Here is a 24949-nt window from a genome sequence, read left to right on the forward strand (position 1 = left end):
TTTTCCGTGGAATAAAAAGTGTGTCAATCTGTTGATCTATCTTGATTTTAATAAGTGCCCTTGATGTTTTTATAAATGAATTATTAGCATAACATGCGTTCAAGTTAAAAACAAAGAGGATTATCACAATTATCGCCGGTAATGACATTGTTTTTAATTTTGGTAGCCCTTTTTTCAGTTCATATTTCAGAAATTTTGATCTTAATTTCTATGCATTTATTGATATAATTTGAATAAAATAAACTCTAATTTGGATTAAAATGTTATCACTGTTTTTGGTCACATAAAATGAGTCGAATATTATGTATTCAACAATAAAAGATATACATTTGTAAACAAAACTAAATTATGCAACTTCAATCTTGTTTGTACGAGTTTTGAAGCCGACATCTAAGACAAAATGTAGAGAAAAACATTAAATCGTTTTTCTGCTTGAAATAATTATTTTTATTTGGCAAAAATTTCAATTTAAATTCACTTTTCATAACATAATAATTTATACAATTTTTTTTAATCTTTTTAATTTAATAATTAAATGAAGTTTAATATTGTTATCATTTTAGATTAATAACTCCATGATTATCTTTGGCCTTTCATTAGGAAGGAAGCGCTACAGCAGACTCGGAAGAAACCCCCTTCGTCAAATCAAGAAGATGCACCGACGCGGCTTGCATGATTGTTTTCATCGTTTTCTTCATCCCATTGGTATGAATTCAAATTAAAATCTTCTTTTTTTAAATAAATTTTGATTCAAAAGATCGGCCTGTTGATTTACTGCATTCGCTACGGCAACATCTATCGCATCCTGAACGGCTACGACAGGTGCGGCAATGTGTGCGGGAGGGTCACGGAGCGCGTCGGAATCGCCCCCAATGACCCCAAGTTCACCTGTTTCGGCGCCGACATGACCAAATACAAGTACGAGTGGAGTTGAAATTAAACCAAATTAATTTGATTTCGTCACGAAAAATAAGGTTTTTGATGGTTCGAGGGGCGGGAATTCGCGACTCGGAGCAACAAGAGGCCAACGTGAACAGGGAGTGCGTCTCGTCCTGCGCGGGATATCCTGGCTAGTGAGTTTCATTATAATTACCAGAAAAGGTTATAAAAACTAATCGGTGTTTTCGAGGGAAAGAGTGTAACGATCTGAGCCGTAAAAATAGTAATAATGAGCGAAGGAGGTAGTTTTTTTTTCGTGAGCGCGGGTATAACGATTAAATGTGCGCGATTAAATGGATTTTTTCCTGCGTCGTGTGACAATTATTGTTATGTATGGCTCACAATAGAAGTCCAGAACATTTCTTCTGAAAAATTTGAAGGTTATTGACTTTATCTGATAATTGCAATTATTATTTATTTTCATTAATTCAATTAAAATTTAATTTGGAAAGGAAAATGTAACTTTTTTAAATCGTAGGAAAGAATTATGAATAAAAATAGGAACCTTTTAGGCCATTAGAGAATAGGGGGGAAGCGATTGCACTTTTAAATAATAATAAATGCGTTGCAAAGAAACTGGAGCTGCAAAAATCAAAATGTGATAATTATGAATTTTCTTTAGCTCAAATAAGATTCTTACACACCTTAGGCTTTCTATTAATAAATAAAAGAAAAATTTGGCCCCTTCTCTTCCAAATTAAAACCACTAATAATCCGATTTGCATTAAAATTTCAGCAGAGAATTCTTCAACCGCTGCATACCGGAAAAAACGCAGGATCAGGTCAACGTTTTCTTCTCAAAAACTGGACTTTCCAATTTCTTTCAGGTAAAACTTTCATATCAACAATTCTTTCCGCTTTCGCACCAAAATTTCTTAACTTTTCACTTGCAAAGTCAGTTTTTATTGATTTTCCCACTCACGTATATTTAAGAAGTGGCGCGGTGAGTAAGCATAATTTTTTCCTTTTTGCTATGATGGGGCGCTTTACAAATCGCAAAATCAACTTTCGTTTGTGGTGGAAAAATCGATAGAATGACAATGGATTTGCGACGCACCCTGCCTAGCATACACACCACAATGAAAAGTGCAAACATAAGCTATTTTTGGGTCACCGCATTTTACGCAGAAAAATATCAATAAAAAAATAAAATGATTCGCAGGAAGTCTCCGAGGACATGGATCTTTGTTGGAAGGAAATTCTCGCCCTGTTTTTCATTGCTCTTGGTATGCTGAAGAAAATTTATAAAAATGAGAAAATAATTTAAAATTTTAGGTTTTTCGCTGGTTTTGCTAATTCTACTTCGAGTCGCAGTCGCTTTGGTGGTTTGGGTCATGCTGGGTACGGTTTTGATTGTGTGCTTCATCGCCACAGCTTATCTTTGGTACGTAGTAAAAAACGATGAAAATCTTTTTAATCAATATTTAAAAAAAAAAATTAAACCAAAAACTAATTTTAGAAAGAAGATTTAAATTATTAAAATTGTTTTCCTGGAAATCATACTTAAATCATTGCATTACATTTGCTTTAATTTTCTTGACCAAAATATCTTTAAATCAAGAAAGTAAAAAAACTGTTTAAATTTTTAAAATAAAATGCCTCAAAAAATGTTAAACTATAGATTCATTGATTTAATTTTAAAACTAAATCTTTTGTTTTTTGAAGGGTGCAATGGGCCAATAAAAGAGACAAACTTAAAGAAGACTACCGGTATTTGCCCCAAAGCCAGAGTGCAAGCGAAACTAAGAATCTCAACTCTTACATGGGCTACGCAATCGCCGCGACTGTCATTTCGGTGAGTCTCAAATCGTGAAAAGCCTTGTAAAAATCCGTGTTTAAACGCGATTTTTTTCAGTTGATAAAATTTACAGCCATATCTTTGCATCTGTCCTTGCTTGAAACATGTTCACATTAACAGGTCATCGTCCTGCTGTTGATTCTGGGCCTGCGTTCGAGGTTAAGGCTGGTGGTGCAGCTTTTCAAAGAGGCGGGCAGGGCAATTACGGACATGCCGTCGCTGCTAATACTGCCGTGGCTGGTCAGAAATAAAAACGAGAAAAGTCATAAAAGAAAAGAATAATACTGATTTTTACTATATTTTCCACAGACTTTCATTTGCGTGGGGATCGCTATAGTTGTTTGGTTCTTTTTGGCACTTTTGATCGAAAGCTCTGGAATGCTCACCAGCGAGAACAACGTTAATTTCAATTACAAAAAGGACGGAGCAATGATGGTATTAAAATCTTTTTAAGTACTCGATCATTAAAATTAATATATCTTTTATTTCTTTTGGAAAAACATTAATTTTTTAATTGAATTTAACACAACTTTGAATAAATTTAAAATTAAATTTTAATTTTTTAAGGTTACTCGCTGGTATAATCTTCTGGCAATGTTTTGGGTGACGCAATTTTTCATCGCTTGTCAACACATGGTTGTGGCTGGAGCCGTTGCTTTTTGGTATTTTTCCAGGTAATTCCTATTTGTTTTAATTAAATCAAAATTAAATTTCAAATAATATCTTTTAAGGAGGAAATCTGCACTGAACAGTCCGGTGGCGAAAAGCATGTCCAGAACGGTCCGCTATCATCTCGGCTCGGTGGTTTTTGGCTCTTTATTGGTGGCGATCGTGCAGTTCGCCAGGGTGATTTTGCAATCGGTTTACAACACGCTCAAAACCGGCGAGGATAGCACAATAAAAACCAACTTGGCTAAAGTTTGCGGCTGTTGTTTGGCGTTGTTTGAAAAGTTCCTCTCCTACATCAACAGAAATGCCTACATTGAAATAGGTAAAATTAAAATTTTAATGATTTTATGATTGTAATAAAATTTATTAAAAAATTGTCTATAGAAAGTTATAAATTCAAAAGACTACAAGAAGTTTTACATTTATTTTTATTTTATTTAAGAATTAATATATTTTTCAATTTCCAATTTTAAAATAATTCATAGTTTTATATTATCTTTGAAATTCTTCTAAATTCCAGCTTTGAAGTCGACAAACTTTTTGGAGTCGAGTAAAAGGGCGATTTCTGTGATCGGCAGCAACGCGTTGAGGGTTGCGGCGATCAATTCCGTAGGGGATTTTGTTCTCTTCTTGGGAAAAGTGAGTTTCTATTTTGAAAATCGGCTCATTTACTTTAATTTCTCGTTTTGGAACAGATCGCAGTGGTGCTGAGCACCATGTTGGTCGGAATCGCGATGATCCAGAACAAAGAAGGAGTGCAGCATGTCTGGGTGCCCATTACTCTGGCCTCGATCTTCGCCTACTTGGTGGCGCACTCTTTCATGACCATCTACGAGGTATGTATTGTGCTCCCCTTTTGTAATCGTTCGGCCCCTTCAAAAGTAGGTCCTCTCACAGAGCAAGCTCGTGAGCACGATTATCTTGATCGTTCGTTATTCGATATTTGACCAACAAAAATAGTTCTTTGTTTTTGAAGATGATGATTAGTTATCAAAGGAATTAAATGAATGCAGCAGTTTAATTGCAAAATTATTTTAAAAATTTAGCTTCTATTACTAGAATAATTTGAGAACATTTAATAATTATAAAATTCTCAAAAAAATTTATTTTTCCACAATTATTCCATTGTCATTTTAAATAAATCTTCGGTGAAATAATTTTTATACTAAATTATAATTAACTTTCTTTTATCTTGGTAGAAGTTCAAACATGAGTGTAATTTTATAATTTCAGATGGCTATCGACACGATATTCATTTGCTTCTGCGAGGACTGTGAGATGAACGACGGCGTGGCAAAGCCTTACTTCATGAGCAGGGCTCTCATGGTACATATTAATAATAAATTGCCGTGAATTTATCACGGTTGTAGATAGATGGCTTTTGATGTGATTTGGTTTTTTTTTAGAAAATTTTCCATCTTCTGCTTTGGTCTAGCGCTAAAATTAAAGCTAGAAAAGCAGAATTTCATTGGCGCTTTTTGTAATTTTATTAAATCACCATTAGAAAGTAATTTGGTGTAATTTCTGATTGTTTTTATTCTTCCATCTTCTTTCCGTTTGGTGCTTTTAAAATTAAATCACGCAAATTTCAGTCTGTTTATTTATAGTTGTGTTTTGCCACTTTTTGTAGAGTTCATTGTGCAAAATTTAGGAACTACCACTTGGTGACAAAATAATGCCCATGTAGGAGTTCGTGGACGAGAGCGACCCGAACCGGGCGACCAGACCTTCTTCCGCCAAGACCGAGATCGAGTGAGCAGCGAGAAAAATCATCATTTTTTGTAATTTTATTTGCAGACGAGCGTTCAAAACGTTAAAAAAAAAACGCCTGGGAGTTTAAAATAACGGGCACATGGAGAATTGTCTCGAGTTTTTCCCCAAAAAACCAGAAGTCCGAAAAGAGTACAACGATTTTTTAAATGTGAACGCTTCTTTTTGTACTCGACGCTAATTTAGAAAATTAATGTCGTATTTCATGAGTGTTGCGTGTCTCGATTTAGTAAATGAATTTAATAATTTTAAACTTACTAATTTCATAATCTTAAATCTTAACAAAATCAAATCATTTCAATTTATTTATTTTTATAGTTTAAAACGTTTAAAATTTATTAGAAAAGGTTTTTTAAATGATGTATTTCTAATAATTAATTTGAAAGTAGCAATAAAATGTGCATATTTAAAAAACGTAGATATATGTTAGAATATTAGGGTGGTGTTCAAAATTGCTTAAAAAGGGGGTCCAAAAACATTCTGTCTATTCAAGCGTTGTGACGTGTTTATTCTTATTGTGTTTATTACATAAATGAAAAATGGTGACATCTAATAAATAAATAAATAAAATTAATATCGATTAATTTTGATATAAGATATCACTTCTAGTTTTAATTTCTACACAAAATATTTTATAATATTCCGCTGCTAAATTCAGTTTTCTATTTTTAAATATTTTAAAAGCTTTTAAATCAATTTGTTTTCTGTTAATGATCAAGCGTAAATATCGATCTGTTTATTTTATAAAAGCAAAGGCTTTTATGTCCTTCAGGACAAGATTTATAAAAAGGAATTGCAGCTCTTTTTTTATTATCAGAAATAGGTAGAACGACAAGTCGCGACAAATCATTTATCATTTCGATTCTCACGCCTTTTCCATTCACTTCACAACAGTGCCTTTTTTTGTAACAAAATGTCTTTTGTATATCGAAACTTTGCCAAAAATGGGTCAAAGCGTTTGAATTATTAATCCCGGGAGCAAAATGCTTAAAAACGCAGGGATTGTGCCGCTGCCCCTGCGTGTTAATGAGTATGCAACCGGCGCGTAATTGAAAAAACGGACACATCCGGGAAAAATCGACTGTCCTTTCAGGGGTGGGGGTAACAAGATAGTTTAGAGGGTTGAAACGGAAGTTTGCGTTGTCAGTTCTGCATGTCTCTTCATGCGGGAAAGGACGCAAATCGGGTTTTCATCAGAAGCTCACCCATTTTCCAAACCAGGATGGGCGCCTTCGCCTCAAAGAGAAAGGACAAGGTTGAGCCGGAACCACCTCCAGTCGAAGATAAAGAAAAGCCGGTAAGTTTTCTTTTAATTTAATACTAAAATTTTAATTCCACAATTTAATACTGTTTAATTTTAACAAATTTTTTCAATATTTTATTTCCTAGATTAAGATTGTTGCACGCCTTTGGCGTTTTATTAATAAATTTTTCAATTTAATTTTCTAAATTTAATGTTTGTTTTTAGAAGGAGATTGAGATTAGTGAGACGCCTTTTCCCAAGAAACGTGTTTGCACAGATGTCATTTGTCTTATGTTTCTTGCAATCTTCACCGTTGTTTTGGTAAGAAATTTTTTTTATATATAATGCTTTTCAATCTAAAAAAAAAAATTCAGATTGGACTTCTTGTCTATTGCTTTAAATACGGAGACATCAATCGGATTGTCAATGGTTACGACAGATGTGGAAATGTGTGCGGACAAGTGACGGAGAGAATAGGAATCGCTCCCGAGGACCCGAAATATACTTGTTTGGGCGCCGACATGACAAAGAAAAAGTAATAAATTGCAATCTTTGACCATTTATTTGATTAATTATTATTTTTTTTTAATTTTTCTAGATATCTTTTGGTCACCGGAGCCGGTTTGAGACAAACTAACGAATTCAACGTGAACAGAGAATGCGTCAATTCTTGCCAGTACTACCCAGGATAGTAAGTAAAAATTGTATATTCGGTCCTGGGCCTTGAACCCGGATGTTGTAACTTGTAAGCGAAAGTTCTTGATTTACAACATAATTGAAATACTAAGTTTTGAGCTGCTAAATTTGTCCGGTGATTAAACGTGGAAAAAGCTTTTAACGGCGGCGCAACTAGGAAGTGCACGCCGCGGTTTTTGGTAAATTATTTCGTGGCCTTTTGTGAAAAAGTCGATCGCACACACAAAGCAGTGGCGCCAGATAGACATCAATCGCTGCAGATGCTAATCAGACAGTGGCACGCAACAGATTCGTTCGGAACACGCTTTGCACTCATATTTACCACACATTACGAGAAATTTCACAGTTCGTTCACCCCAGAATTTCCTATTAATATCGATTAAAAATTTCCCAAATAAAATACTCACTAAAAAAAAATTGGAAATGGAACGGTTTTACGAGCAAAAAATTTATATTTTTGAATTTTAAATTAAAACAGAAATAATTTTATTATAAAAATTCTATCATTAAATTTTCTAAAATGACTATTAAAAGAAGTAAAAAAAAAAAATTAATAAGCTTATTTTTTTATTGTGCATATTCATAATTTTTTCCATGAATTTCTTATTTAATGATAAAACAAATTAAATGTCTAAAAATTATGTTAACAGTCGACAGTTTCTGAATCGGTGCATCCCCATCAAAGACGCGCAGAGAGAAAGCCAGCGGCAGTACAGCCAAGGGTCGTATTCGTCTCGAATAGGCTCCGCTTCGGGCGCCTCCAGCAACTGGGCCTTCAACCCTGGCAGCCCTCACGGACTGACCAGGCAACAACAAGTTCTGCGCCAACAACAACTGCAGTCGGCCAAAAGCCAGAACAACATCATCCGAGCCCAGCTTCCCAAGCCCGAGCTGATTCTGGTCAAGAATTATGCCAAGCAGCAAATTCTGGTGCCTCTGCCCGACGGCCGGATCAAGAGGAGCTCCGTCTTGGGCCGAAAACTCCTCCAGTACAGAGGTCAACGACCTCTCGACCCGGCCGAGCGGATCAACGTGTACTTTTCGAAAACTGGCATCCAAAATTTCTTTCAGGTTTGTACAAGAAACTTGAAACAAATCACAATTTGGAGGAAGGTAGACAAATCTGTGTGCTTGCGTGACGAGCAGGTTGCCTAACTGCCAAATTGAGGCAGCCCATATTAAATTTTTTTAGATTTATTTCAACTTGGGAAAAATCGGTGATTTTATTTTATATTTCAAATCAATATTTTTTATTTTTAAAACTGTCTTTAAAAATAATATTTTTCTGAAAATAAAAGTTTCATGCATTTATTTTGAAATGGATTAAAATTAGAAAATATCTCAAAATTAGAGTTATTCAAATATGCAAAACAATTGGCGGTTTTTTCATAAAATAGTTGATTTTAAATTATTCTAGAACATAAATTAAAACTTTAATACGGTAAATTTTGACTTAATTAATTTATTTGTTTTACTTTATTTCTGACTAAAAGGTTAGAAAGTAAATCAAATATTCTGTTCATGGTTAAATTAACTTTAAAAATAACCTAATGACGCTTTAATCTTTTAAAACTTTCAGGAAGTTGCCGAGGACCTTCAAATGTGCTGGAGAGAAATGTTGGCATTATTCTTTGTCGCTTTAGGTCTGTTTGTTTTTCAACAAACCATGCAATCAAATCATTTTGATTAATTTACAGGATTTGCTTTGGTCATGATGCTTTTATTGATTGTCGCAGTAAAAGTTGTCGTGGTCATGTCCCTCGTAGCTGCGATCGTCGTTTGCACCGTGGCCACAGCTTATCTATGGTTTGTTTTCAATTATTTATTCTTAAATTAAATTTTAAATACTTTTGTTTTAGGGCGCAGTGGGCTTACGAGAAAGATAAACTGACCGAGACATACAAGTACTACCCGAATTCAATGAGCCAGGTGGAGATGACGAATGTCAACTCTTACATGGGCTACGCCATTGCCGCAAGCGTCGTCAGCGTAAGTGTAGTAATTTTTTCATTGACTTTCTATTTTGAATAAATTTTTTTTTATAAAAAGGGAATTTTGTTTCTGGTGCTGCTCGTCACAAGGAAAAGAATTGGACTGGTCATTAGACTATTCGAAGAGGCAGGAAAAGCGGTTTCCCAAATGCCAACTTTGCTCATTTTGCCGTGGATTGTAATTTTTTATATTCTATTCTGTCAGTTTTTCTCTTTAATTTTAATTGTTTTTAAAGACCTTTGCCATTATTGGTGTTTTGATCGGTGGTTGGTTCTACTTGGCCCTTTGGATCGAAAGCTCTGGCCGATTGACCAGCGAAAACAACGTCAACTTCATCTACGAGAAAGACGGACCCGTGGTGGTGCGAAAATAGATTTTTAAATTGAAATGGCATTGAAAGTTTGTTTAGGTTGCAAGATGGTGGAATTTGCTGGCCCTTTTCTGGCTTGTTCAATTTGTGATGGCCTGTCAGCATTTGACTGTGGCAGGGGCGGTTGGCAACTGGTACTTCACTAGGTATAAATGCAATTTTTTTTTAATTAATTGTTTTTAAGATCGGCCAGAATTAAATAGAAAAAACTAGTAAAATTTTATTTTATTCAAAATAAATTTGATGTATTGAAAACTTACAAATATATTAATGAAATTTTTGAACAATTTTAAATATTTATTTTAATTATTGAAATTTTTGAATTTTAGGAAAAAGGAAAGCCTGAAACATCCGGTGGACAGGAGCATAGCACGGACCGTGAGTTACCATCTGGGCTCAGCAGCTTTTGGCGCAGCCCTAGTGGGAATTTTCCAGTTCGTCCGAGCCGTTTGGCAAGAATTTTTCCGGCTGATGAAGCCGACCGCGGCCGAGCAACTCACCCTGACCGAGGGTGCGCAGGTGTCGCCGCCGGTGGAGCAGGCGGCGTCCACCAAACTCATCAACTGCCTGATGTACCCCTTCACCAAATTCCTCGCGTTCATCAACAGAAACGCGTACATCGAAGTTGGTGAGAGAAAATTTAAGCTCTAAAAAAATCACTTAAATTTGTCACAATTTCGGAAGTTTCCGAAAAGTTTGAAACAAATTATCACCGAAATATTTACAATAAATTATATTAAATTTAATTAAAATTATTGTTGTAAATTTACAGTGATAATTCAAGGGTGTTTAATGGCAATTTTAATTTTTAATCTATTAAATATTTTTCAGCACTAAGAGGCTGCAATTTCATCGAAGGTGGCAGAAGGGCGATCAAAATGATTGTCAAGCACGCTTTGAGCATTGCTGCTATAAATTCTGTGGGCGATTTTGTGCTTTTCCTGGCTAAGGTAAGTTTAAAATTGATAAAATTAATTTATTTAATAAAATAATTTTCCTGAAAAAGATCGCCGTGATGTTGAGCACAATGCTTGTGGCCATCGCCATGATCCAAAACAAGGAAGGAGTGTTAAATATGTGGGTACCGATCACCCTGGCTTCCCTTTTTGGCTACATAGTCGCCCACATTTTTTTAACAGTCTATGAGGTAAAAATATTATATTTCCCAAGTTTAATCGCCTTTATTTAATTGATTTTAAATTAAATACAGATGACGATAGATACAATTTTTATTTGCTTCTGCGAGGACTGCGAAATGAACGACAACGTCGACAGGCCATTTTTCATGAGTGAAGGACTCATGGCAAGACAAATTTCATTTTTTCAGAGTGATGTTTGCAGTGAAATGAAATTTTGAATTTTTTTGCTATAATTTGAAATGATGATTTTGATTGTGGTTTTTGGCATGTTCTTGCAATTTGAGGTTTTGAAAATTCACCTTGAATTATTGTTTTAAACTCGATTTGTTTTCAGGAATTCATCGATGATTGTGACGCGCCAATGAGAGAGCGGTTGATGGTGAAAGATGGACAAGTTTTTACGATTGAATCGCCGAAAAAGTAACAAAAAGAGGAACATTTTTAAATTCAAGAGTTCAAATTTCCAGAGACAATATGCAGCAATTTATTTGCAATCTCAGGTTTGCCAAAAAAAAAATATAATAAGTTCATTCAGTTAAATGTAAATAAATTTAAATGGTACACACAATACTTTTGTAAAAAGCCATCTTTGCGAGCAATTTTATTACAGTCATCATAAATATATTTCTATTCAATAATGTGTGCTTTAGGTGTGGAAAATAATTAATTTTTGAAACCAGAATGAAACAAACAAACCTGATAAACGCTGAAATAATAAAATAAAATATTTCAATGCTACTTATGAATAAATATATTATATAAAAGTACCTGCTTCTTTTTGTTCAGACTTTAACCTCTAAAATTTTTTTAAATGACAAAATATCGTTGGTTAAGCGGAAACATTTTATTTTTATAAGCAGCCAAAAAAGCTACAAACACGTTCCCCCACTCCTATATCTGACCGTGTGTGTATGACTCCGACATCTGTCAATTACTCTTGAAAAGCTGGAGAAGCCACTCGTATTTTTCTGCAGTGCCATAAAACAATCACCAACAACCACCTCTTTTTGTATTTGTGTTCAACAAAAAAGTAAGTAAGATTGCATATAAATTTAAAAATTATATAATAATTAAATTTAAATCTGGATTTGCGTCACGCAAAATAAATTAAATAAATCTTAAAAAATTATAAACTTTTTTCTAAAATAGGATAAAATGAAAAAAAAAAACGGCGCAGAGGGTAAATTAAGAGAGCTAGCGCTAGGCTCCACGTTAGAAGTTGAAATAAAGTAAAATTTTTGCCTCAGTTTCTTGATTTTTAACAAACTCACGTGTATTTTTATTTCATACGAAGAAAAATTAAGAAATAATATTTTGTGTGATGCACATGAAACAATTGGAATAGTGGAAATCTGCTTTTTTCTCGCCTAGAGCGGTAGCCGAAAATCGTTAAAAAAATCCAAACAACATTTTACCTTTTTGATACAGATTATACCAGGAAACCAATTAGGCGTTCCAGGGTCAACTTGGAGCTGTCAGTAGGAAAGATCCATTCGAAAAACCATATTTGATCAAAAATTCGCGAAGAGAAATTAACGTTTTCGACCTGTTTTGAAATTGAACCGCAGTCAATTAGCAGAGTAGATGAACCACGAAGGAAAAGGTCGTCTTTCTTACATAAAGTTACAATAACATCTTTAATTTAAATTAACAAGTAAGAAACTAATTGTTTGCATTAAAAATACAGAACTTTTGAATTAGATAAGATCAAAGTGCTCCTAGTGTTTCCGGGATCAGAGACGAATTAATAATGTAATGACAGAGTGCAGGATTTAACCGCAACATTGAGAATCACCTTGAAACAAAACTCGCGATAAACGCGCTACTCGCGTGCCTTGACGGCAAAAAAAATAACGCCCTGCCAAACACTCCCGGCCTATTAATTGAAAAACCTGCTTTTGGTGGACTGAGATGGGATTTTTTGGTTTCGAGGAAATAGTAAACTCGGAAGATTCTGGCTGTTGCAAAGACGCACTCGTGCAGACAGGATCACCACCTTAAAGGTACACTCGGGCTATTTTGGTTTATAGATATTAATCTCGTGGTTGTTTTTCTATGCGTCAATTAGCAAGTCGGCGTTTGCTAAACGTCTGGCAAGAAGGGCTGATGAAGTTTTCATCTCCATTTAGCATCTGTTTGTAAAGGTCATTTTTAATCAAGACATTACGGAGTAGCTTTGATTGATCTTAAAAATATATTTCATGTAAAATAATCCTATCAAAATCCGTCAAAATCCTTTTATTTTTATTAAAAGGGTTAATTTTTAAGATATCCAGCTTTGATTTTGCAAAAGCCCGTCATTAAAATTGGGGAAATTCGGGGAAATTCCAAATAATTTTTGTGCAAATCAATCAAGTTTGATTTGATTTTTGGGTAAAATAGTAATTGAAAAATCCGCCTTTAAAATGAAAACTTTAAATGAAATGAATTAACCTCAATTTTGAGTACAGTAATTAAAATCATTTTGATATTCAGATGGTTGGTTTGAGCCTGAAGAGGTTTTTGCTGCTGGCCGTGAGCTGCGTCTTGGGCAGCGACGCGTTATTCTTCCGCGAGTTTTCTTCCACCCTGACGCAGTACGAGCGCCTCCTGCGCAACCCCGAGGGCCTGGCCTACGACGTGCCGACGAGTTCGTTGAGCGCCGAGTACGACTTCATCGTGGTGGGCGCCGGGTCGGCGGGCAGCGTCGTCGCCAACAGACTGACCGAGGTGCCCAACTGGCAGGTGCTGCTGCTGGAGGCGGGCAAGGACGAGGTCCTGCTCTCGGACATGCCCGTCTTCTCCGCCCACTTCCAGCTCACCGACTTCAACTGGGGCTACCGGACGCAGCCGCAGGACGGCGCGTGTCTCGGCTTCGTGGACCGGCGGTGCGCGTGGCCCCGGGGCAAGGGCATGGGCGGCAGCTCCATTTTGAACTACATGATCTACACCCGCGGCCACCCCAGGGACTACGACGGCTGGGAGCAAATGGGCAACCCGGGCTGGGGCTGGAAGGACGTCCTCAAGTACTTCCTCAAGTCGGAAAACGCCAAAGACGACTTGGCCAAGTCGCCTTTCCACTCCACCGGTGGCTACATGGACGTCGAGCGCCTCAGATTTCGGTAATTATAACATTTAAAAAAAATCTAATCAGACAATTTTTTAGGGTCAGGCAAAGACCAAAGCCTTGTCGGCCTGCACCCTTTATTCTTTTTTCCGTTCTACGTTTTTTTAAAATTCATCATTTTCACTGGCTTGAGATTGAATTTAAAATTTGATCAAATTTTATTATCATTCAGTAATTAATTATTATAAGCCAGGGTTTTCAGTTTTTTTTTCAATACAATTTTGTACGAGAAATAGTTCAAAAAATCTAATTGTCTTTACTTGGGGTTGATTTAGCTTAATTTAATGGACTAAAATTGGAAAAAAATTGCCATTTTCGGCGAAAATACTTTTGGATTGATGAAGATTTACCATAATTTGTTTAGGATTTTTTTATTTTTAAAATAGGCTTGATTAATCTACAGTTTTCAAGAGAGAAATTTACTTAAAAGTTTAAGTCATAAAAGCAAATAAAAACAATTTTCTATTTAGTGAATTTAATATAAAAATCACTTTACTTTTAGCCATCTCAATATTTATGCGTGCACGTGACTTTATTGAAAGCGGAAATTAACCAAGACCCTCACACAATATAAAATCTATCAATGTTTTATTTAAAAATTAGCTCGCCTTCCACTCAACCATGATTTTAGGGGTCTCTTCACTCAAAAAGTGAGAGTTGTCCGTGTAAAACCACCAGACAATGTCAACCTGCTCCGCAAAATTGCGCGCTCATTGTGCGTTGCTCGCCTTGAGCTCCCAGCACGATTTTGAACGAGGAAAACAAAAAGACAGATTTAGATTTGAGATTAAGGACACCTTATTGGATTAGTTAAATCAGGTCTTAACAACAATAGGACACATTTTTGGCGATCATTCGGAAAACGATTGTAAACTTAAACCACCATTGTTGCAAAGACAATATAATAAGGTTAGAAATATCCGTAATCAAATTAATTAACTGAACAAGGGTGCAGCTTAAGTTCTTAAATAATTAAGCTGTTTTTTTTTATTAAACAAAAATACGCAGAGAAGGTCTGGTTTATTATTATTCAGTGGCTTCTCGAAAGGTAAATCTTAATTTTTTCGTCTCCATTTTTTAATTTTTATACCAATTTTTTTCTTTTTTTTTTAAATTTTTAATAAAGTTTTTTCTGCAAATTAAACTAAAATCGCTGGAGCGTGAGAAAAATATTTTCTAAACGTTTCCTACAAACTCAGTCATTAATTTAAATTGAAAATATGTAGAAATTTTCATTAAATTTAAACAAACTTATTAAATTAAAAAAAAATAATAATAATAAATTTGAACGGTTATGAAATGAAAATTTTATTTTACCAATTGAAACAATTTACATTATCATCTCGTATTGGAATTACTTCTACAAAATAATTTTATAAAAAATATAGAAACGATCAAAATTAATTAAGCAGTTTTTTTTGCAGAAGCAAATGCGATAATTTTTCAATTTAGCTTAAATGAATTAAATTTCAGGACGCCCGTCGTGGACGCGTTCATCAAAGGCTCGAAGGAAATGGGCTACGAGCAAATCGACTACAACTCTGGCAACCTGAACGGATTCTCCAGGCTGCAGGTGAACCAACGCAAAGGTCGGCGGTGCAGCGCCAGCAAGGCGTTCATCCGGCCCATCCGCCACAGGCCGAACCTGCACGTGGCCAAAGAGGCGCAGGTCACGCGCGTCCTGATCAACCCCGAGACGAAGCGAGCCTTCGGGGTCGAGTTCTTCCGGCACAACCGCTGGCACGCGGTCAGGGCACGCAAGGAGGTCATCCTGTCGGCCGGGGCCATCGACACGCCCAAGCTGCTCATGCTCTCCGGGGTGGGCCCCGAAGGGCACCTGCGGGACCTCAACCTGCCGGTGGTGCGCGACTCGCCAGGGGTGGGGCAGAACCTGCAGGACCACGTGACCACGAGCGCCGTCCTCTTCACCATCAACGACACCGTCCTGCTCAAGGAGGACCGTCTGGCCCGGCTGGAACCTTTCGCCCAGTGGCTGACCCAGGGCCGAGGCCCCATCACCATCGCGGGCGGGGTCGAAGGCCTCGGCTACATCAGGACGCCGGTTGCCAAGACTGAGGAGGACTACCCTGACATCGAACTCATGTTCATCGCCGGTTCCCTGAACACGGACCCAGGCACGGTGGTTAGTAGAATTTTGAAAAAATTTTAGCTTGGCTAAGTCATCTATCGAAGGTACATTTTCCTAGGTTGCCCTTTCTATGTTAAAACGTACCATTGAAAGGTGGTGCATTTTATACTAAATAGATTTTTTTAAATTTTTCTACTAATTGCATAAACATGAGACTACCCCCTAACTAGTTTTTAAAAACCTTTACCAAATTTACTTAAATTATACATTAAATTGAAGGAGGTTGAAGGTTATTATTATTTTTGAAAAATAATTGTGGACGGCCCAATGAATAGAAGTTTCTATGCATCATATAAAAAATTGTTTATCTGCTTTTAAACAATCTAAAATGTTTCATTAAAGTAACAATTATGAGGTTTTTAACTCTCATTAAAATTCTCAATAATTTGTTTTGGTCTCATAATTGTGCAAAAAGTAGGAAAATAATAATAATAATAATAAAATAATGAAAATAGAAATAATATTTATAATATCTTGATGATAATAGTAATAATCATAATAATAAGACTGTTACACAGAAATTGATTGAACTGCAATGAATGACGAAAATTTTTATTCTGATTGATCTTGGACAGGTTCGGAGGAGCATGGGTGTGAGCGACGAGATTTTCGACACGGTTTTCAAGCCCATCGTGCCCGTGGACACGTGGAGCTTGTGGCCGATGCAGCTGCGGCCCAACAGCCGCGGCTGGGTCAAGCTGAAGAGCAAAAACCCGCTGGCGTGGCCGATCATGTCCGGCAACTACTTTGCAGACCCGCACGACCTGGACATCATCGTCGAGGGCATCAAGTTCGCCGTCCAGTTGAGCCGGACGGCCGCCCTGCAGAGGTTCAACAGCACCCTGCACGACATCCCCCTGCCAGGGTGCGTCGAGTTCGAGTTCAACTCGGACGAGTACTGGAGGTGCGCGGTGCGCCACCTGACCACGACCGTGTACCACCAGTGCGGCACCGCCAAAATGGGGCCGGACACTGACCCAGAGGCGGTCGTCGACCCTCAACTCAGGGTGCACGGAATCAAGGGGCTCAGGGTGGTGGACGCGTCAATCATTCCGCGCATTCCGGCGGCGCACACCAACGCCGTCTGCTTCATGATTGCCGAGAAGGCCAGCGACTTAATCAAAAGTGCTTACAGAAAATAGTATTTTTTTATAATCAAAATTTGCTTTAACAAAGTCCATAAAAAAATTTAATGTTGTATTTATTTATATTAAAATATAGCAATTTTAATTTCTCCAAGTTTGACTAGAAAAACTTGCAATAGCTATAAAATATGTATTAATTTTTTTTTTAAATACCGCAAACATAAATTAAAGACAAATGATGACAGAACCTTTGGTTAGAAACGCGAAAGTGACTCAAGAAAAGTGAACAAAGAAATCAGAAATTTAACCTTTAAAAAGGCTGAAGAGCAATTTTTAAAGTTGAAGACTCAGGAATTTAAGGCCTGCTTATTGACATCTACAACTCCTGTTTGCGGCAAATCGGCCCGAAATTTTTGGACCCAGATTTTTTTATAGATTCCTACCTATCAGTAGAGTTGATTGCACAAAGAAAAATGGGGGGTAGCGCCGATTATTCTTGAAATATGATTTTTTGAATTTTTACATTGCGTCTTATGGAAATTTTTGTTTTTGGTGATTAAAAAAAAACTGCCCGAAATTTTTTGCTCAAAATTTCACAAAATGATAAGCAAATGACCCTTAACAGATTAGCAGAAAAAAATTTGAGGGTTCATGGGGCAAAAAAATAACATTGGGCATATGTGCGATCAAAAAAAACCTCCTTGGTACTCTTAGCATTGCAATAAGGAGTCCTTAATGCGATAAACAGTGCGTTCAATTTCTGTTACAAAATGAACATGATTAAAATATAATTCATGGAATTGTATTGAAGGAGTTCCTTTTGCCGATTAATAAATCATTTTCTTCATAATACACGTATAAATTATTTAAATGATAAATAAATTTCACCTCCACCGTAAATAATATTAATCAGCAGTAATTACCAATCTGTTTTGTCGGTTCATCACGTCTCCGGCCGGCGAAAATTCATTGTTTTATGCGGTTTCACGTTTATTTGTTTACATTCAAGAGTTTGAGGCCCCGCCCACTTTTGTGGTTCGCCCGAAGGCCACCAGATGGCGCGAGCGCACTGCCGCATAAAAATAATTTTCCCTCCGCCAAAGTGATTTTCTGGAACGTCGAACGTCCATCGTCCATCTCCAGCCTCCAACCGACGACCGGCGTTTGCCATGTTCGTCGAGCGCAATTTTGATTGACTTTTATTTGTGTTAATTTTGCAGTGCGCTGAGACTGATCAAAACTTTTCAGCACCTTTTGTCCAGCGGCAAGAAACCTTGCTTCGGATTAAGGGTGAGAATCCGTTCATGTCGCTTAATTAGCCTCGGAAGGAGCCGCTCAAAAGTGTGGCCATTTTCAACGGACACGAAATTCCATTTCGCTCGAGATTTGTTGTTTTGACTTAAACGTTTTGAAGGGCAAATCACGTACGTTATAAAAATGCGTTTTTCGCCCTCGTAAGTTTGCTTTTTCAAGCTTCAAGTGTGCTTCTCATGATTTTGTGGGAAAGCTTTTGTTCTTTTGTGGCCTTGCAGGACTGTTCATGCATTAATGTAAACACAATTTTGGCGGTATGAGCCGCAACAGGCCACCAATCCGAGCGCATTTTTTTATCTATCATAATTTTTAGTAATTAACTTGGTTTTCCTTTCTTTAATTCCACAGCTTGCTTTCTTTTCTAACAAAATGAGCGACAGCGAAAACGAGAGGCCGAGGCCACCCAAAAAGGGTGGCAAACAGGCCATCGAGGACATTTACCAGAAGAAAACGCAGTTGGAGCACATTTTGCTGCGACCCGACACTTATATTGGTATGAAACTCTTTCCATTCTAATAGTCTGAATCTATAAATTTTCTTCTAAAGGTTCCGTGGAGCCCGTGACAGAGAACATGTGGGTGTACGACACCTTGGACGCGAAGATGACGCAGAGGAACATCACCTACGTGCCCGGCCTGTACAAGATTTTTGACGAGATCCTGGTCAACGCGGCCGACAACAAGCAGCGGGACAAGAAAATGGACTGCATCAAAATCAACATCAACCCCGATGACAACGAGATCAGCATCTGGAACAACGGCAAGGGCATCCCAGTTGAAATGCACAAGACGGAGAAAATGTATGTGCCGACCATGATATTCGGACACTTGCTCACTTCGTCCAACTACAATGACGAGGAGGAAAAAGTCACCGGTGGCCGTAACGGTTACGGTGCCAAATTGTGCAACATCTTCAGCAACAAGTTTACGCTTGAGACGTCTTGCAAGGAGAGCAGGAAGAAATTTAAGCAGGTTTGTCACTCAATAATTTCTCATTGAATAATTTCTAAAATAAGAAATTTCCAGACGTGGGTTGAAAATATGGCCAAAGTTGGAAATCCCAAGATTGCAGAATCTTCCAGTGATGATTTCACTAAGATTGTTTTCCAACCCGACCTCAAGAAGTTCAAGATGGATAAGCTAGACAGAGATATTGTGGACCTCATGTCGAGGAGGGCCTATGACGTTGCAGCTTCCACTGGCGGAGTGAAAGTCTACCTGAATGACAAGAGGATTCCTGTGAGTTTGAAATGAATTTTTACAACTGATCTGGTAACATTTGATTTATTTTCGCAGGTCAAGAACTTCAAGGATTATGTTGATCTGATGCTGAAGGGCCAGAATGATGAGATTGGAAACCCTGTCAAAGTTACTTACGAAAAGGTCAGCGACCGTTGGGAAGTCGCCTGCTGCATTTCGGACTCTGGTTTCCAGCAAATGTCATTTGTCAACAGCATCGCCACTACCAAGGGTGGAAGGCACGTCGACTACATCACTGACATGCTTGTGAAGCAGCTTGCCGAGGTCATCAAGAAGAAGAACAAGGGTGGGGTAGGTGTCAAGCCGTTCCAGATCAAGAACCACATGTGGGTGTTCATCAACTGCCTCATCGTAAATCCCACCTTCGACTCGCAAACAAAGGAAAACATGACTCTGCAGGCCAAGAACTTTGGCTCCAAGTGCCAGCTTTCCGACAAATTCGTCAATGCTGTAATTATTTCCTTTTAAATTTTTTTTCTCTTTTTATTTAATTTTCTCTTTTTCCGCAGGTAATAAAATCTGGAATTACTGAGGCTGTTATTTCGTGGGCCAAGTTCAAAGCTCAGAGCCAGCTTGAAAAAGTTGGTGGCAAAAAGAAAAACAAGATTAAGGGTAATTTCTAAATTTTTTTATTTGAATGAAATAAACACAATTAATGATAATGAAACAAAAAATCAGGTGTGCCAAAACTTGAGGATGCAAACGAAGCTGGGTCCAAAAACGCTCACAAGTGTACACTCATCCTGACGGAAGGAGACTCGGCCAAATCTTTGGCTGTGTCTGGCTTGGGAGTTGTCGGGCGAGATTTCTATGGAGTTTTCCCCTTGAGAGGTAAACTGTTGAATGTGCGAGAAGCCACACACAAACAGGCAAGTATTCATAAGATTTGATAAAAAAAAATGTTTATTTGATTTATTATTTGTGTAGATTCTGGAAAATGCCGAGATCAATAATGTGATCAAGATCCTTGGCTTGCAATACAAAAAGAAGTACAACAGCCCTGAGGACATGAAGACCCTTCGATATGGCAAACTCATGATTATGACTGATCAGGATCAGGTAATAAACAAAGGCGAGGCAATGTTTTTTGAATAATTTAACCGTCCGCGTATTAGGATGGCTCCCACATCAAAGGTCTACTCATCAACTTCATCCATCACAACTGGCCAGAGCTGTTGAGGCAAAACTTCCTTGAGGAGTTCATCACCCCCATCGTGAAAGCAAAGCACAAGACTTCAAATGAGGTTTGTTCCTTCTACTCCATTCCTGAATACGACGAGTGGCAAAAGACTGTTGACGTGAGCAGATACGACATCAAGTACTACAAAGGTTTTTGATCAGAATTTTTTAATTCGAGTTGCCAGTCTTTAATATTAAGCGTTATTCTAGGTTTGGGTACCTCCACTTCTAAGGAGGCAAAGGCATACTTTGAAGACATGGCCAGGCACAAGATCAAGTTCAAATATGGCGGAAATCAGGACGACAACAGTATAGCGATGGTGAATCTCTTGAAGAAATACTTTATTCTTGTGATTAATAAACATAATTTTGCTACAGGCATTCAGCAAAAAATTTGCTGACCAGCGCAAAGAGTGGCTCAACAACTGGATGGAGGAGAACAAACGGAGGCGAGAGATGGATTTGCCAGATGTCTATCTATACGAGAAAGATACCAAGGCTATCAACTTCAGCGATTTCGTCAACAAGGAATTGGTGCTCTTCTCCAATGCTGACAATGAACGATCCATTCCTAACATGATGGATGGCTTGAAACCTGGACAGAGAAAGGTAGAAGTGTTTCATTTTTTTTTATAAGAACAATTTAATGGAATGAAAATATTGTAGGTACTGTTCACCTGCTTGAAGAAAAACTACAAGAAGGAAATCAAGGTCGCGCAGTTGGCTGGTTCGGTTGCCGAGCTCTCGGCCTATCACCACGGTGAAGTGTCTCTCATGTCAACCATCATCAACTTGGCCCAAAACTATGTCGGCTCCAACAACATCAACCTCCTGATGCCCAATGGTCAGTTTGGTACCAGACTTCAGGGAGGCAAGGATGCCGCCAGCCCCCGTTACATCTTCACCATGCTCAACCCCATCACTAAGGTAAGAAAATAGATTTTAATTTGCGCCCAACTTAATTATTTACTTAAATTAAGGCTGCGTTCATTGCTCATGACACACCGCTGCTGACTGAGCAATTTGAAGACAATGACAAGATTGAACCCATGTGGTATTGTCCCATCATTCCAATGATTTTGGTCAATGGTGCTGACGGCATTGGCACCGGTTGGATGACCAAGATTCCTAACTACAACCCGAGGGAGATTATCGACAACATCAAGAAAATGATCCGAGGAGACAAGCCTTCGGTCATGGTAATTTTGAGCTTTTTTATAACTTGAGTTGCTCACATAGATTTTGCTCAGATCCCGTGGTACAAGAATTTCACGGGCCACATCGAGTCTGTTGGCCATCAGCGGTATGTTATCAATGGGGAAATTCGTGTAATTGACGAAACCACTGTTGAAATCACTGAACTGCCCATCGGAACCTGGACGCAGGTGTACAAGGAGTCGGTCTTGGAGCCGATGCTCCATGGCACTGAGAAAGAAAAGGAAAAGGAGAAGGCGACAAAGGGGAAAAAGAAGTCTGCCAATGATGACGATGCACCTGAGAAGCCAACTAAAGGAGGACCTGTCATCACGTCTGTTTTGTTCATTTAAAATGTTGATGTTAATTAATTTTCTTTGCCAAATTCAGAGACTTCAAAGAGTACAACACAGACACAACTGTAAGGTTTGTCGTCAGCATGCCTGAAAAGACTTTGGAGAAGCTGGAGCAAGAGGGCTTGCACAAGGCATTTAAGTTGCAAACGACAACTACAACTACGTCCATGGTAAATTGCTATTTCTTTTGATTTTTCACTAATAATGATAAAAAATTTAATTTCAAGATGGCTTTTGACGAGTTGGGTTGCATGACCAAGTTCAATCATGTCAATGAGATTCTGGAGCACTTTTTCAAAGTGCGGCTGGAACTGTACATCAAGAGGAAAGCATATCTGCTTGGAATGCTGCAAGCCGAAGCCAAGAAACTCTCCAACCAGGCTAGGTGAGGCAGTTGAAACGTCACAAACATAAGTTTGGTAATACATTTGCTAATTTCCAGGTTCATTGTGGAAAAATGTGCTGGAGACATCACAGTCGAGAACAAAAAGAGGGAGGCGTTGAAGAATGAGCTGCTGGCCCGAAAGTACGACTCTGATCCAGTGAAGGCTTGGAAGAAGGAAGTGGCCAAAGAAGAGGACGACGACGATGATGAAAAGGACAGGAAAATCAAGGATAATGACCGTAATGAAGAGGTCGAAGAGGGCAAGGACTTTGACTACATCTTGGGCATGAAGCTGTGGTCACTCACGGAGGAGAGAAAGAGGGCTCTCCTTGCTGACAGAGACAAGAAGTTGAAGGAAGTGAAAGATCTCGAGGCCAAATCACCAGAGCAGCTATGGCTTGATGACCTTGATAATCTTCTTGAAGTGGTACGTAATTTTATTTAAAAACAATTTTGGTTACTAATGTTTGGTTTACTTTTAAGATGGCCACTCAAGAAGCTAAGGAGGGTGATGACAAGAACTATGTCAAGAAAGCTGTCAAGGGTGGCCGAAAGGCATTGCTTGCTGCCGAGACCATGCCATCCCCTCAAGGAAGACGCATTGTGCCTCAAGTTGACACCGAGCTGCGAAAGAAAATAGAAAAGGCAGTGTCAATGAGAGAAAAGCAGGTTGCTAAGAAAGGCGTCAAGACTGAGGACATTGACGAGTTTGATGCTGAACTTGGTCTCAACAATAGTCTCTCGTTGCAAGCCGTCATTAAGAACTCTCCGCAGGAAGTGGAAAAGAAACTCAATGTCAAAAGAAAAGGTTAGGGAAAAATGAATGAGAGTTGAGGTTCAATTTTATTCTAACAACTTTTTGCAGAGATGAAGCAGACTAAGTTGAACTTCAAGTCAGCACCCAAAAAGGCAGCTAACAAGGAGTTTGACTCGACTGGGTCTGAGGATAATGGAGTTGATTCCGATAGTTTCGACGCAGTGCTGAACAGTTCTACTGAGCGCGCCAGGGAGGCTCCCAAAAGGGCAGCTGGTAATTTATCCTACAAGATTATTAAGTATGTAATTAAACTCAAATTTATTTTAGCTGCCAAGGCCAAGTTCAACTTTGATAAGGAAGACAGTGACGAAGAAATGAAATCAGATTCTGACTTTGAAGTGAACCATCAGTTGGGGGATGATGCAGCGTAAGTAGAAAGAACAGCCCCAGAGATTTAAATAGGTATTAATCAGTGAAATGTTGCTTTTAGGCCCACAAAACACGCCATTAATGTGAGTTCGGATGATTCTGACTTTGGCGTTTCCAAGAAGAAGGCAAAAATCTCAGCAGGTGAGATAATTTAATGAACATTTTGAATGGCGTTTTGAATGTAAAAATTTCAGACTTGGAGTCGTCCGATGCCTTGTTTGACAAGTTGATAGGAACTTCCAGTCCTGAAAAAGAGATCAGGTCGTCTCCATCGCCACCTCCCAAAAAGGCTGAGCCCAAGAAAGCTCCTCCCAAGAAGAAGATCGTCAGGCTTGATGATTCAGACTCTGATTTTGACATGGGTGACGAAAAGCCTGCAAAGAAGAAGCCGGCGCCTAAAAAGAAGGCACCCTCAGACTCTGAAGAGGAAAAGCCAAAAAAGAAAAAGGCACCTCCTAAGAAGAAGAAGCAATTGGATTCTGGATCAGAATCTGAGGACGAAAAGCCTAAGAAGAAGGCTCCAGCTAAGAAAAAGGTGGCTCGATCTGATTCAGACTCTGATGACGTTTTTGCCTCAAAGGTGATTAAAAGATTTCACATTTTACTCGAATTACAGATTCATTTATATATATTTTCAATTTTACAGCCCAAGAAAGCAGGCAAGAAGAAGGCAAGCAGCGGTGATGAGTCTGATCTGTCAATTGGTGAATTGGCTCCTAGAGAAAGGGCAGTGGTTGGTGGCAGGTCACGCAAACCTGTCTCGTACAAACTTGAATCCGACGATAATGATAGTGATTTTTAAGTGAAAATCCTCACTTCTCTGCATTTACATTAAGAAACTTATTGTATTTTAGTAGGTAATCATCGATGTTAAATTATTCTCTGTCAAATTTCAACAATTCTCATGTCGCAACTTCTCATTTGACCAGGATTTTAATAAAGAAATTCACTAAATATTTTACTTCTAATTTGTATTATAAAATCATACCAGAAAGAAATAAGTATAAAATTCATTTTGTTGTAAATTATTTTCCAAATAAACTTAAGAAACAGGTAAACTTGAAACTTGACTTGTTTGTATGAAACGATAATAGAAATTAAGATCTTAATTTAATAAAAA

The 24949-nt window shown here is 37.9% G+C and overlaps 5 protein-coding genes across 10 annotated transcripts in view; 4 read left to right on the top strand and 1 right to left on the bottom strand.

The window, feature by feature from the left end:
- LOC132193843 (choline transporter-like protein 1) overlaps positions 1 to 5756 on the top strand; it is a 6670-nt gene extending 914 nt beyond the window's left edge. Inside the window, exons 2-16 of one of the 2 annotated variants that reach the window (XM_059614765.1) lie at positions 601 to 705; positions 758 to 918; positions 975 to 1073; positions 1676 to 1766; positions 2102 to 2165; positions 2215 to 2323; positions 2605 to 2734; positions 2858 to 2977; positions 3047 to 3172; positions 3305 to 3411; positions 3469 to 3728; positions 3927 to 4045; positions 4102 to 4242; positions 4640 to 4732; positions 5058 to 5130. In XM_059614765.1, the coding sequence (XP_059470748.1) occupies positions 601 to 705; positions 758 to 918; positions 975 to 1073; positions 1676 to 1766; positions 2102 to 2165; positions 2215 to 2323; positions 2605 to 2734; positions 2858 to 2977; positions 3047 to 3172; positions 3305 to 3411; positions 3469 to 3728; positions 3927 to 4045; positions 4102 to 4242; positions 4640 to 4732; positions 5058 to 5093 (1761 nt within the window). In that variant the 3' untranslated portion in view covers positions 5094 to 5130. Of the gene's footprint in view, positions 1 to 600; positions 706 to 757; positions 919 to 974; positions 1074 to 1675; positions 1767 to 2101; positions 2166 to 2214; positions 2324 to 2604; positions 2735 to 2857; positions 2978 to 3046; positions 3173 to 3304; positions 3412 to 3468; positions 3729 to 3926; positions 4046 to 4101; positions 4243 to 4639; positions 4733 to 5057 lie in introns of both variants that reach the window. The other variant, XM_059614764.1, reaches the window with a different exon arrangement.
- The window catches only part of LOC132194035 (glucose dehydrogenase [FAD, quinone]-like), a 158111-nt gene extending 140305 nt beyond the window's left edge, over positions 1 to 17806 (top strand). Inside the window, exons 1-4 of one of the 3 annotated variants that reach the window (XM_059615073.1) lie at positions 11556 to 11646; positions 13092 to 13717; positions 15196 to 15865; positions 16447 to 17806. In XM_059615073.1, the coding sequence (XP_059471056.1) occupies positions 13092 to 13717; positions 15196 to 15865; positions 16447 to 17013 (1863 nt within the window). In that variant the 5' untranslated portion in view covers positions 11556 to 11646 and the 3' untranslated portion in view covers positions 17014 to 17806. Of the gene's footprint in view, positions 1 to 11555; positions 11647 to 12404; positions 12620 to 13091; positions 13718 to 15195; positions 15866 to 16446 lie in introns of those variants that run through there. The other 2 variants (XM_059615074.1, XM_059615072.1) reach the window with 2 other exon arrangements.
- LOC132194038 (1-acyl-sn-glycerol-3-phosphate acyltransferase epsilon-like) overlaps positions 1 to 17965 on the bottom strand; it is a 26215-nt gene extending 8250 nt beyond the window's left edge. For all 3 annotated transcript variants that reach the window (XM_059615084.1, XM_059615083.1, XM_059615082.1), the window contains exon 1: positions 17880 to 17965. The gene's annotated coding sequence lies outside the window, so the exon portion shown is untranslated. The remainder of the gene's footprint in view (positions 1 to 17879) is intronic.
- Positions 6206 to 11273, top strand: LOC132193889 (choline transporter-like protein 1). The gene is made up of 16 exons (XM_059614835.1): positions 6206 to 6473; positions 6645 to 6740; positions 6794 to 6954; positions 7018 to 7110; positions 7766 to 8186; positions 8695 to 8758; positions 8813 to 8921; positions 8975 to 9104; positions 9165 to 9284; positions 9343 to 9468; positions 9517 to 9623; positions 9807 to 10105; positions 10309 to 10427; positions 10484 to 10624; positions 10688 to 10780; positions 10951 to 11273. The coding sequence occupies exons 1-16, from the start codon at positions 6330 to 6332 to the stop codon at positions 11038 to 11040; spliced, it is 2313 nt and encodes a 770-aa protein (XP_059470818.1). The 5' UTR covers positions 6206 to 6329; the 3' UTR covers positions 11041 to 11273.
- Positions 17966 to 18064: 99 nt separating the features above from the next.
- LOC132193862 (DNA topoisomerase 2) lies at positions 18065 to 24804 on the top strand. The gene is made up of 23 exons (XM_059614794.1): positions 18065 to 18246; positions 18619 to 18763; positions 18817 to 19241; positions 19296 to 19508; positions 19566 to 19979; positions 20039 to 20141; positions 20208 to 20398; positions 20457 to 20588; positions 20645 to 20858; positions 20919 to 21028; positions 21087 to 21317; positions 21375 to 21635; positions 21689 to 21907; positions 21959 to 22236; positions 22293 to 22428; positions 22486 to 22643; positions 22701 to 23070; positions 23127 to 23451; positions 23509 to 23673; positions 23728 to 23827; positions 23891 to 23970; positions 24024 to 24409; positions 24476 to 24804. Exons 2-23 carry the CDS (start codon positions 18640 to 18642, stop codon positions 24629 to 24631), a joined length of 4791 nt encoding a protein of 1596 aa, XP_059470777.1. The 5' UTR covers positions 18065 to 18246; positions 18619 to 18639; the 3' UTR covers positions 24632 to 24804.
- The last annotated feature ends 145 nt before the right edge of the window (positions 24805 to 24949 follow it).

Source organism: Neocloeon triangulifer, unplaced genomic scaffold (assembly GCF_031216515.1).
Source record: "Neocloeon triangulifer isolate White Clay Creek 2 clone unplaced genomic scaffold, ASM3121651v1 ptg000005l, whole genome shotgun sequence".
NCBI lineage: Eukaryota > Metazoa > Arthropoda > Insecta > Ephemeroptera > Baetidae > Neocloeon > Neocloeon triangulifer.

Bases quoted from the DNA above. Each gene is read 5' to 3' on its own strand.
- LOC132193889 (XM_059614835.1), top strand. From the start codon at position 6,330: ATGTCTCTTCATGCGGGAAAGGACGCAAATCGGGTTTTCATCAGAAGC. The intron at 6,955-7,017 runs GTAATAAATTGC...TAATTTTTCTAG, and splicing joins GCCGACATGACAAAGAAAAA to ATATCTTTTGGTCACCGGAG. The intron at 10,106-10,308 runs GTGAGAGAAAAT...AATATTTTTCAG, and splicing joins AAACGCGTACATCGAAGTTG to CACTAAGAGGCTGCAATTTC.
- LOC132193862 (XM_059614794.1), top strand. From the start codon at position 18,640: ATGAGCGACAGCGAAAACGAGAGGCCGAGGCCACCCAAAAAGGGTGGC. The intron at 21,908-21,958 runs GTAATTTTGAGC...GATTTTGCTCAG, and splicing joins GAGACAAGCCTTCGGTCATG to ATCCCGTGGTACAAGAATTT. The intron at 23,971-24,023 runs GTGAGATAATTT...TAAAAATTTCAG, and splicing joins GAAGGCAAAAATCTCAGCAG to ACTTGGAGTCGTCCGATGCC.